The following is a 12,486-nucleotide window of genomic DNA, read 5'->3' on the forward strand; positions in this document are numbered from 1 at the left end:
TAGGCACCAATGTCGTTTTATTTCTTGAGGGGGCACAAACACTCGTTTAAGCAATGAACATTATAGCAATTGAAAATAGTTTGGAAAATTTATGAATGTTACTGTCCAAATATTCTATTCACTGATTTAATTACTGTCACTCGCCAGTGCTTGCAAGTAACCAGTTACTTGTAACTTAGTTACAAGTAACAGTTACTTTTTCGAGGAATTCTAACAGTAACTAGTTACTTTTAAAAGTAAGTAGCTGTAACTGTAACAGAGTTACTTCTTGCAATAAAAGTAACACTACTAACAGTTCAGTTAGTTTTTGACACAAATTATTAACTTGAAAATTTTTAACGGGGGAGAGAGCTAAATTTGGCAACTCTGCCTCCAACCATGTGCCTTCTCTGGAAGCGAAGGAGAACAGGTTTTGATGTTGTCTAAGTCAATGAATGCATGCTAAATTTACAATATCTACACATTATTGCTATTCGTCATTTGAAATTGCACACGAATACTTCGTGTTTTGGGTGGATTGCTAAATTTATCTGGAATGTGACAGTCGAGCTAGATAGAAGTCATTGTCAAGGAAGCGGCTCTTGTTGAGCTTGGAATGGAATTTCCTTTGAGCATCGAATGTAATATTTACTTTTCTAACAAAATATTGTTAATTTATAAGTGAATGAACTTTCTTGTTTAATAACAGAAAGTGCTTAAGGTATATGCATATATATATATATATATATATATATATATATATAGAGAGAGAGAGAGAGAGAGAGAGAGAGAGAGAGAGAGAGAGAGAGAGAGAGAGAGAGAGAGAGAGAGAGAGTAAAATACAATGAATTGTCATTCCATAATTAATTTTTTGTAATAATATAAATGCATGAAAACTTACATTATGTAAGTTCATATATTAGTTTTATTACAATTAATGATTATTTATTGCATGCAGAAAGTAACTGTTAGAGTTACTTTTCAAGTAGGAGGACTTGTAACTGAGTTACTTTTTAAAATGACTAATTAACTTTTGAAATGCTGTCACTCACTAGTACCATTGTGTTATCTGAGAGAGAGAGAGGAAAGGGACAAGGAATAGGAGGAAACATTTGTGGCCTTTCGTTAAAGGTATCATCCTAACATTTTGCTGAAGCAAACGTGTCTGTAGCTACTTCCATAAATATAAAGTATTTCAATACAGGAACTGGGATAAAATACTGCATTATTGACTCATTAAATGTTTCCTGGTTTCATAATCATAGGAAGTAGTGTAGCTTCCATTTTAATAATTACTAATATCTGAATTCACACCATATTTCTTCTGTGTGTATTTTATTACTCATCATATGATAACTTCTATCTTTCAGGTTGGCCTTTTTAATGAAAAGTTAAAGAACCTTGCCAATATACTTGCGTATCGTGATTCAGGAGATGAAGTTCAGGTGGCATCACTTGCTTCTCAGTGTGCCAGAAATTGCGCTCGTTGCAAGCACCAGTCAATGGAAAGGATGGCTACTCGAGGAAGTCAAGACAATCTCTATTTGGCAGCAACAATTGGCATCCATGATTCCTCTGAACGCCCTCTGGATTGTGGGAGCGAGATTACAGACCTTGGTGTTCAGCAATTGGAAGCCTTTCTGTGGGCAGTAGATCAAGTTAACAGAAACAGTTCTTTGCTGCCAGGGATAAAATTAGGTGCACTGGCTTTCGATTCATGTGACAGTAAGGAGAGAACTACTCGTGACATCTCGAATTTCTTTAGCGATTCGGGGAACAGGAAATCTGAATCGTCCCCTAATGAAAACAATGTAGTCGCCTTCTTAGCAGCTGGAACTACTGAAATCGCCAAGCCGGTGGTTGATATCGTCACACCTTTAAACATCCCGGTAATAGTTACCGAAGCCTCGGGAATGGTGCTGCACAGAAAGAAGCATGCCCCGTATCCTCTTCAGTTAGCACCTTCGAACGAAATCCGAGCAGCTGCAATTCTATCCCTTCTGCAGCACTTCAACTGGAAATACTTCTCCGTGATTTACCTGGAAGACATTCTGGAGAACGAAGACTTGCACAGGTACCTGGTGAAAGAGGCAAAAGCTCATGGACTTGAAGTGGCACAATCTGTATCACTCCCTGTTGGCTCGACGAATATTGCGGTGCGTGATTCGCTGAAGCAGTTGAAAGAAGGAAGACACAATGGAGCTAAACTTGTTGTTCTCCTGATGCCTTCTGCACAAACGGACTTGTTGCTGAGAACAGCTCGAGGAATGCAGGACGAGGGGCAGTTGAGCGTAGATGACTTCTTGTGGGTCACCATAGGAAATGAGGATGTTCTTGAGTCTAACAGGTATGCATTTCAAGTAAGAATTTATAAATTTAAAACTATTTCAGAATTGTCAATTCAAATTCATTCCAGTTTTTCTGACCTCTAATAAATTTTTATAGGCAGGATTGACATAGTGGCAAACTTAGAATACGTTACTGAAAACATTACTGAGCTAAAAAAATGTACATGCTAATTAGATCTGAACCAATATGAATGCCAATTTTCACCAATACTGACACTTATTTTCTATAATTAAAACTTGTTCAAAATATTGCTTATGCATCAATTTATCAAGAGTTCTACTTTAGGAAATTCAAGCATTACATCAGAATATTAAAATACACTTATTATGTAATCACAAAATCCAGTTTTACACACAAAAACGGTGCAAAATAAAAATAAACTTTAAATTTTGAATAATTTCCAGGAAATTATTATTCACACTGTGTTGAACAACATTTTTGCAGTCCCTGTGAAAGGTCAGGCGAGAATAGTATCAGTTAATAAATTCCAACCGATACTTTCTGATACTGATACTACTGGCATCGACCAATACCAATATGCCAGTATCGGCTCACCCCTAATACTAATGCTATGGCACCAATGACATATTTAGAGGGGGTAAAAGGGGTCTGGACCCCCCCCTGAAAGACTTACTAAGTACAAAAATTATTCATAATTGGAGAAAGAGATGCGGTAGTATATAAATATGGAGAAACTAGTACTCACTTTATCCGTGAAACTGTTTTTTCTTCTTTGTTTTATTAATTTCAGTGGCCACTGCCACCATTCTTGTTGGAACTTATTGTTCGGGGGGGTAGGGGGAGGGAGGGGTCAGCAAGTTACAAGGAGGATGGTGACAGTGGCCACTGAAATTAATAGAACAAAGAAGAAAAAACAGTTTCGCAGATAAAGTGAGTACTAGTTTCTCCATATTTACAAAAATTAAATAGTCAAAATAACGAAATCAAAAAATTACTAAAATTAAATAATGAAAATATACTTATTTAGCATTTGTTTCTTAGTCGAGAGTTATTGGAAGGCAAGAATTATATTGGGATCCTAAGACTTTGAATGACAGTACCAAAGAAGATCTATGCTAGATTTATTACCAGGAACTTCATTTCTCATCAACTGGATCTAACATCCTTTTTTTATGTTCATTGAATATTCAATTCTTTATATATTTGACATTAATTTCCTTGCCAGGCCAGGTGTTTTTTTCATTTCATTTTTTTTTTTTACAAATTTTGCCAACCTTAACTACGTGTAAGGTAGATAATGAATAGGTGCTGTTATATGACTATTCTTAAACAGTCTTTTTACCTATTCATGTAATAAAAATATGGTAATTAATTTGATTATTTTAATTAATTTAATATAATTATAATTATTGCAATTTAACCATATTTATTATTATCATTATCATGATTATTAGACATTTGGTGCAGACCCCCCCCCCCTGAAATATATTTCTAGATAAGTGTCTGTATGGCACCATACCCACATTAACAAAATGTTAATGGAATGCACCCATTGGTTCTTGTACACTCACAGACACTTCTATGATATAACAACTCCACTGACTTTGACTTTGAATGGACTCATTACAACCCAGAATTCCCTCTTAAATTCCATCTTCAATATACTCAAGGAAATCATGTAAATTCGTGTTAATAATAAAACGGACATAAACATAGTTAATCACGCTCTAATTCTGGATAACTTTCAATACTTATGGTTCTGTTACAGTAGAGTGTCAAATAATATTGTAATAATTACATTCTCGCTTTCAGTGACCAAGTTCTGGGATCAATAGTGCTCAGACCTCAAGCAGGTTGGGTGTCGGAATTTGAGACTCACTTCAGGAACCTGAACATCAGCTCCAACACACAGAATCCTTGGTTTCCTGAATTCTGGGCTAAAGTGTTCCACTGCAGGGGAGCCAGTTGCAGAAGCGGATTGTACCAAGATCTCCAAGGATATCAAATGAAACCGGTTTGTATTTTTGGCACCTAGCTCAGTTATCTCACAATATTCCTAAGAGTCCAATATGCCTAAGAGTCCAATATGGTAATCTTAGATTATGGAGGTCATCTTGATTTCTGCTTATAGTAGCATGCATTACAACTATAGATTAATGATCAATGAGTCCCACTGAATAAGGTATCCAACTCAAATTCCCTGAAAAATGTAAAATCAAGGATCTACTGTATTAACTCCTACACTACTCTAGTTTCAAATATGTCAATAGTTCCCCTCCACCTATACTCCTTATCAAAAATATTTTTCACTGACCTACTTAGTTCCATATACCAATGGTTCTAAAAGTGTGTGCCATGGTGCCCTGGGCTGCCATGGCTGGCTTACAGGGGTGCCATGAAATGTTCCAATATTTTCACTGAAATTCAATCAATGATATACAGATGTGCTTATTTAGTACTTTTTACATATAAAATGTGTCTGAATTTTAAATACGAGGTGTGGATAGAAAAAAACCTGACTTTTGCTACAAAATCTTTTATTGGTTATTTTGTACAATACAAACATTATCCCCTTCAAAGTACTCCCCTACACTATCGATACACCGTTCCATATGAATCTTCCATTGCTGGAAGCAATGCTGGAAATCATTTTCTGAAACCATGTCCATGACCTCCATCGCTTTTGCTTTCACAGATTCTACAGTCGTAAATCTGGTTCCTTTCAGTGCTGATTTGACCTTTGGGAATAAAAAGAAGTCGTATGGAGCCAGATCTGGTGAATAGGGTGGATGGTCTAACACTGGGATCCGATGCTTGGCCAAAAAAGCCTTGACTGACAATGCCGCGTGGGCAGAAGAATTGTCCTGATGAAGAACCCATGACTTGCTTTTCCACAAATCAGGTCGTCGTCGTTGTTTATGTTGAAATTTTCATGTAAAATCTGACGAACACTTTCTTTGTAAATTCCTGTGAATTCAGCAATAGCTCGAATGCTCAAGCGACGATCAATTCACCGACATTTTCAATGTTTGATTCTGTTTTTAACGTGCAAGGTCTTCCAGGACGCAAGTCGTCCGCGATCACTTCTCGCCCATCTTTAAACCTTTGAGACCATTCAAACACTTGCGTACTTGATAAACACTCATCTCTGTACACTTCCCTCAACAAACCGTAAGTTTCTGTGGTGGATTTTCCGAGTTTCATAAGACATTTCACATTGATACGCTGTTCCACTTTCACACTTAACATTTTTCTGACGGAGTATGGTTCACTTCGTCCACAAGCTGCAGCGGAACTGAGCACCGTGCACCCAGGGCAATCACACAGTCGATAGGCAGTATATCACGATATACACTCATGCACTGCTTGGCTTTGACGCACTTGCCGTTTGTCGGCAGCAACATCAATCTGTTTTTTTTCTAGCCACACCTCGTATATGTTTATTATTTAACTTAAGGAAAGCAATCTAACCTCACTAACAGAGTGTTGCATAGATAGGTCTACATTCTGACTTGGGTGCCGCGGATAAATCTTGAACACTTAGGACACCATGAAACGAAAAAGTTTGGGAAACCCTGCAATATACTAATCCCCATTACAATAATAATATTCAAAATAGTGGCTTGCACAGACTCTTAGAGCAGTTCTAAGAAATTTTGCAACATAGCTTAATAGCCTCATGAAAAAGACAAGCAATGGTTCGATTAAAATAAGGTTTTACAGAAGGTAAAAGAGAATACAGGACTGATCAGTCACAGATCCATTGGAAGGGCGATAGAGGCAATCACCCCTCCCAACTGCTTAATATTTTTGAAGAATCAAATGTTCTCTTTTGTTTAATAGGCTCAAAGACATTTAAACAGTTTTATTAAATCCAATGTATGCTCATGATAGGATAATTACAATGAACATACAGGTTAAATTTGGATCCAACCCACTGTACAACATGTCTCCATAGGGGTTTAAACCAAAGAGCCTGATAATAGGTTTTTGTTTTCTTTGTTTATTCACTTCACTCCTCATATCTGATTGTTCGGTTTACCATAATAATGGGAGGAAAAATGATAACAACATTAATTAATAATAGGGATGGGCTGCCATGAAATTTTGGCCGATACCGATAAAGTACCGATATAAAATTTACCGATAGCCTACCAATAACTGATATTCTACCGATCTGATATACAATTAGAAATGGTCCATGAAGAACCTGAAATGTTCATTGATCTCCTTAATAAATATGTGTTCCAAGGTGACTGCAGTGCAAAAGATGATGAATATTTAGACAATTACTTTTTAAAAAATCGAGATTATCCATAAAAAATTACAACAAAATGGCAGAATTTTGCACTAAATTATAAGATATTTACCGACATATCGGATCAGTAAAATAATCGGTAGTTTTACCGATATACTGATACGCCGATATGCCTATATTGGCCAATACCGATAGAGTACCGATTAATCGGTCCCATCCCTAATTAATAACCATCTATTCCAGCCCTGAACCCCTAATATTTTTTTTAAAACAATACTCTAATCTCTAGCTTTGATTCTCTTCACAGTACCATATATTGCTCACAAAAAACAGTACCAGTGTAGGTTGGAATTGATTCTCAGTGAGGTTGAGATACCCCGACTGAAAATCGGCCCAACTGTATCATCTGAATCTATGACTAGGACTGATCAATAGAGGATTTTTTTTTGTTCTATAAGCCTGTTTAATTCTGTAACTAAATACTTATTACTTTTACAGAATCCATATGTTGTCAATGTTATAAATGGAGTACTCTCTCTTGCCCATGCTCTGGAATCAGTCAGGAGAGAATTGTGCCCAGGTGAGAAACTCATACTATTCATTTTCATTTTGAATATTTTTTCTATCAATAGATGGAGATACGTTACCATGGAAGTTACAAGTAAGCTAGCTAGTATGAACTTTTTTTAGGGCTGAGCTGATACCAATGTCGATGTATCGGTATCGGCTAATGCTAGTGGTATCAGTATCAGAAAGTATCAATTGGAATTTATTTACCCACACAAGCCGATATTTTCCAGCAGTTTGGTCTTTCACAGAGTCTGCAAAAATGCTGCACGACACTTTCGTGGAATCTAATTACGGGATGGACGATATTGGAAATTTGATATATATCATCAACAAAATATCGTCACGGACGATACAATATGATATTTTTTACCTATCTTGATATTGGCGATATATCGTCTCCACAATATATATCGCCAAATATCATGACAATATATCGCTGATTCAATATCGTGACAATATATCGCCAACATGATATATATCGCCAAATATCATGATGATATATCTCTGACATGATATATATTGCCAAAATATCATGACAATATATCATCTAGTTGATATTGCCTGGATGATATTTTTTCAATATCGTGATATATCGTCTGGATGATATATCACCCAACTCTACTAATTACCCTGGAAATTATACAAAATTCGAACTTTTTTTATGCCACAAATTTTGCAGTAAAAACTAGATTTTGTGATTACAGAACATGTATTTTAATATTCTGATGTAATTCTTGAATATTTGAAAGCAAAATTCTTGTAAATTGATGAATACAATGGAGTAGAATACTTACACTAATTCTGATCAACATTTCGAAAGATGTAAATGATTACAATTTTCAAGTATTGGTATTTTTGGTAATGAGTAAGTGTATCAGTATCAGTTCAAAGTGGTATCGGCTCAGCCCTACTTGTTTTTTAAAGTTTTAACTGAACCTACTGTTTAAAGTAGGATTCAAGCCACTATGCAATGTGCCTCCACTTGCTACGAGAAAACTTATTGTACAAGATGTGTTTAAGGCTTCATGTGCACTGGGTAGCCAGGTGAGCGTGTGGCCAGAATGGTTCGTTCACCACTTGATAAATCTAAAATAAACAACAATTTTATTACAAGTGGATTAATGTCAAAATTTTCTATTAGTATTTTTGTCCATCTTGAAAAGCACAATGTGGAATGACAATGTAACATACTTTTAAATGATTGGTCATGTGGGCATTGTGCTACCTAACATTTAAGCCTTTGATGAAGAAGTTCTCTTGGGATATCAGCCAGGTGATTTCTGGATAGGCTTCCAAGCTTTCGAGAGCTAACGTCACTCTCATCTTCAGGGATTGAAGTGCAGAGAAAAGTTGGGGTATGGTTTTATGTATTTCATGTGGGACGGGTACGGTGAAGGTGGCAGGCCAATCAGGTGTCGTCTCTACGACGTCCGCGCTCCCAGTCGACTATCCCTAACCAGGCTGGGTCCAGTTCTAGTCCCGTGTCCCTGTTCAGGTTTTCCTTTTCCCCGTGGATAGCTATTGCTTCTTTGATGATTCTGTTCCAGTAATTGGATGACTTATTGATGAACTTGGTGGTTGTGAAGTCGATTCTATGGCTCTCTTGGATGGAATGTTCTGCTAACCTGGATTTTTCGGAGTGAAAATTCTTTATGTAGCTGGCATGTTCTTTGCATCGTTGTTCGATTGTCCTCCCCATTTGCCAGATGTAGGCTTCACCGCAGGCGCAGACGATATGGTAAACCCCGGCTGTCTTCTATCCTAGGTCATCTTTGGGGTTTCGAAGTCGGGTTCTGATTTCCTGTGGTGGTTTGTGGATCATCTTAATGTTGTGCTTTGCAAGAATGTGGCCGATGACAGCGGAAAGGTTTCCAGTGTATGGTATGATGGCTATCTTCTTCTCTTCTTGGTTGCCTGGAGGTTCCGGGTGTGTTTGTTGGTTGTTCTTGTTGTGCATTACTCGCTCTAGTGTCTTGTTGATGATGCCTTCCATGTATCCATTCTGTCTGAAAGCTGTGCGCAGGTGTCTTATTTCATCTTGAAGGTGCTCTGTGTCGCTGATGGAGATGGCCCAGTGAAACAACGTAGAGAGTACGGTTGACCGCTGGGTTGGATGGTGAAAACTCCTGGCGTTAAGGTATAAGCCAATGTGAGTAGGCTTCCTGTATACGCTGTGTCCTAAGGTCCCATCTGGTTTGCATGTGATTAGGATGTCATTAAAGGAGGGTTGGGAGTGAGGGGGCACTGGCTCCTCCAAAACTTTCATGTGTCCCCTGAAATTTTCTCTGGCTTACAGAAAATTTTACTTTCATATTATAAAACCCTTCAAATTATTAATTGAAAAAAAATTACATATAGATCACAATTGGTTTCATCTTTTTAGCTTATTTAATTCGAGTTCGCAGCTTCTAACACGTTTTCATTATTGCATACTATAATGTCAAGGTAAGGGGAGGGAGGGCCATTCTTGTCCCTATAATTAATAAGAAAACTTCATATTTTACATGTGTAATTTTATTTCAGTTGCATTTCATTGATTATTATAGGGAACTAAATCGAATAAACCTTAAGAAGAAGAAATTGAATTGTTCCTTCACTTCTTAATTACTGAATGTAACGAGGTCACTGACTGCCTTAGGAAACTAAATTGCATATTTAGACACTTATTTTACAAATTAACTTCATATTGTAACGGCCTTGTGAGTGATCGGTGATTTCAGAAATATGACACATTTATGTTGAACTGGTGGTTGACGACCAACCTGTGTGGGAAAACTCTTGGGTAGGAGAACGAAAGGGAATAAGGTGAATGTTCGTTGTTGTGGACATTGAAGATGTTATGAATGTAAGTTTATTGATAATTATGTCTTTTATATTTCAAATATTGGAGTTGAAGATATTGTTATTTTCTTGTGTACAAATGAGTTGATTTTCCTGAAGGTAGAAGATTAAAATATCATCCATATTTGAAGTTTATTATTTGCAAACTGCGTTGCTGTAATTACCCATTAAGTGTACATTAATGATAGCAATTGAACTGATAAATGTTTTCTCACATGCATAATAACATTGCAAAGTGAGTCAGTGTTTCTCTTTGTTGTCAGAAACTGAGAAGGCTGATTGAAAAGAGAAATAAAATTATTAGAACTTTACACAGGCCGGTTGGGTGCGTGTCAATATTTATAAAATAATGAAACAAAATAGTAGACTTTTGCACTAAATGACATTACAAGGGAGAATCAAATGAAAACTGCAATTAATTTTTTTCCACTATTTTAATGCAGGGATAATGTTTGATTGTACATTATTTTTCTATATAGTCCCCTCCCAATTCAATGCAGTTACGCCATCAGATAGGTAGTGCTTCGATACCGCGTGAGTAAAAATCTTTCGGTTGACTGTGTAGCCACTCGTGCACCGCCGATTGGACGTCTTCATCAGACTTGAACCTCTGCCCTTCAAGGTGCTCCTTTAATAGACCAAAGATGTGGAAATCAGATGGTGCCAAATCTGGTGAGTATGGCAGATGTGGTAGGCACTTGAAGCATATCGTAGGTCATCGATGGTTTTCATGGTTCCACGAGCAGAATGAGGACGGGTGTTATCATGTTGAAGTAAACACCTGCACTCAGCAATCCCCTTCGCTTGGTGCATATCGCTGGCCTCAAATGGTTCTTGAGAAGGTCGATGTAGGTGGCACTAGTCACTGTCTTACGTGGGGGCATGTAGTGTTCCAGAATAGGACCTTTCTTATCCCAGAATAAAGTCAACATGACTTTCCCTGCAGAGGGCTGTCTGCGAAACTTCTTTGGTTTCGGCGAAGACGAATGTCGCCATTCTTTGCCTGCATGTTTCGTCTCCGGTTGAAAATGGTTCACCCAACTTTCATCCCCGGTGACAATGTGAGCTAGAAAATCCTCACCCTCCTCTTCATAACACCTCAGCAGCTCTTGACATGCATCAATGCGACGGACTTTTAGTTCCTGCGTCAGCTGTCGAGGAACCCACCTGGCGGACAATTTTCTGTAGCGGAGTTCGTCATGCACTATGTGTTGTACTGAACCGAAGCTCATATTCAGCAAGGAAGCCATTTCAGCCAGGGCAAGATGCCGGTTTTCCTGAATAAGACGATCTGCTGTGCCTATGGACTCCTCTGTCACAACTCACTGAGCCTGACCCGGACGGGAAACATCAGTCAATAAAGTCGTACCTTCTGCGAATTTCTTCCACCAATTGTAGACTTGCCGCTTTGACAGACAGGCATCTCCATACTTAGTCTGCATTCTCCAATGAATATCAACCAGTTTCACACCTTCATTCCATAAAAATAGAATAACTCCATGCTGTTCCTGCTTGGTGCAACTGCGTAGTGGTGCCGCCATCTTGAATCAGCTGTTACTCACATCAAACCCCACCTACTGGCACTGCTTCGTACTACCAGCTCGGAAAGACGTCAAGGACTGTGTCTGCAAATTTCCAAACGCCTAGAAAGAAAAAAATATTTTTAATGACACTTTTGCTGTTTTCATTTGATTCTCCCTCGTATATTTGTAGAAATATTGGATTGGTAAAATGAGCAATTTGGCAATACATTGATATACCTGTATCAGCCCATCCCTAATAAGCACAACTATAACTTTTAATGCAATCCATTTTGTTAACACAAACTTTACATATACCATACTTCACAAGGTACACTGACTCTGGAATGGTGTCATTTGACATTTTGCATGCTTCGTGTTAATGATACCAAGAGTACAGAAATTCATTTAGCAATATCGTTGGTTTAATTTGAAGCAATATTCTCAAACACCAATACATCAGCATGTATCTGTAACAGCTCAACTCTAATTCATTGTTATTGCATATTAGCATGTGAATGTTCAAATATATTTATATGTTAGAAATAGTTGTGTAAGAAATTTGAAGGAACGTAATATAGCATGTTTACGATGCAGATTTGTAAAATTATTAATATGTGTTCTTTTCGAATCAGACAAGGATTCCGGAGTTTGCCGCAACATGAAGGATTTGGATCGTGTGAAGAGGAGGCTCTTTGAAGTGGCTCCAAAAATGGCATTTGTAGGAGCTGGTCTCAATGGAATTGCATTCTCCCATAGTGGTGAAAATGCCCATGCTAAACTACAGGTATCACAATAGGTTCTGATTAATTGGAATTCTGTAGTACAGAAAATCTCTATACTTTGATTTTTGCGACAGGAAGACTTTTTTAAATAGCATGGCATGATTTCTGTGGATTTGAAAGATATGATGAAGAAAATATAATTGTATATTGTATGTGAAAACAGTATTTTTTTATGCAAAAATGAATCAAAATTGCTGATGTTATTGCACTAATAAAGGAGATC

At 37.4% G+C, this 12,486-nt stretch overlaps 1 protein-coding gene across 2 annotated transcripts in view; it reads left to right on the forward strand.

Moving 5' to 3' along the window:
• LOC146002416 (uncharacterized) overlaps positions 1-12,486 on the forward strand; it is a 167,531-nt gene that overhangs the window by 131,948 nt on the left and 23,097 nt on the right. For both annotated transcript variants that reach the window (XR_014443703.1, XM_083140238.1), the window contains exons 10-13: positions 1,350-2,326; positions 4,102-4,303; positions 7,046-7,127; positions 12,114-12,265. Coding sequence is in view for 1 of the 2 variants with exons in the window: in XM_083140238.1 (XP_082996364.1) it covers positions 1,350-2,326; positions 4,102-4,303; positions 7,046-7,127; positions 12,114-12,265 (1,413 nt within the window). In the remaining variant the exon portion in view is untranslated. The remainder of the gene's footprint in view (positions 1-1,349; positions 2,327-4,101; positions 4,304-7,045; positions 7,128-12,113; positions 12,266-12,486) is intronic.

The sequence above is a fragment of the Lepisma saccharinum genome, chromosome 18 (genome assembly GCF_977018435.1).
Source record: "Lepisma saccharinum chromosome 18, izLepSacc3.1, whole genome shotgun sequence".
Classification (NCBI taxonomy): domain Eukaryota; kingdom Metazoa; phylum Arthropoda; class Insecta; order Zygentoma; family Lepismatidae; genus Lepisma; species Lepisma saccharinum.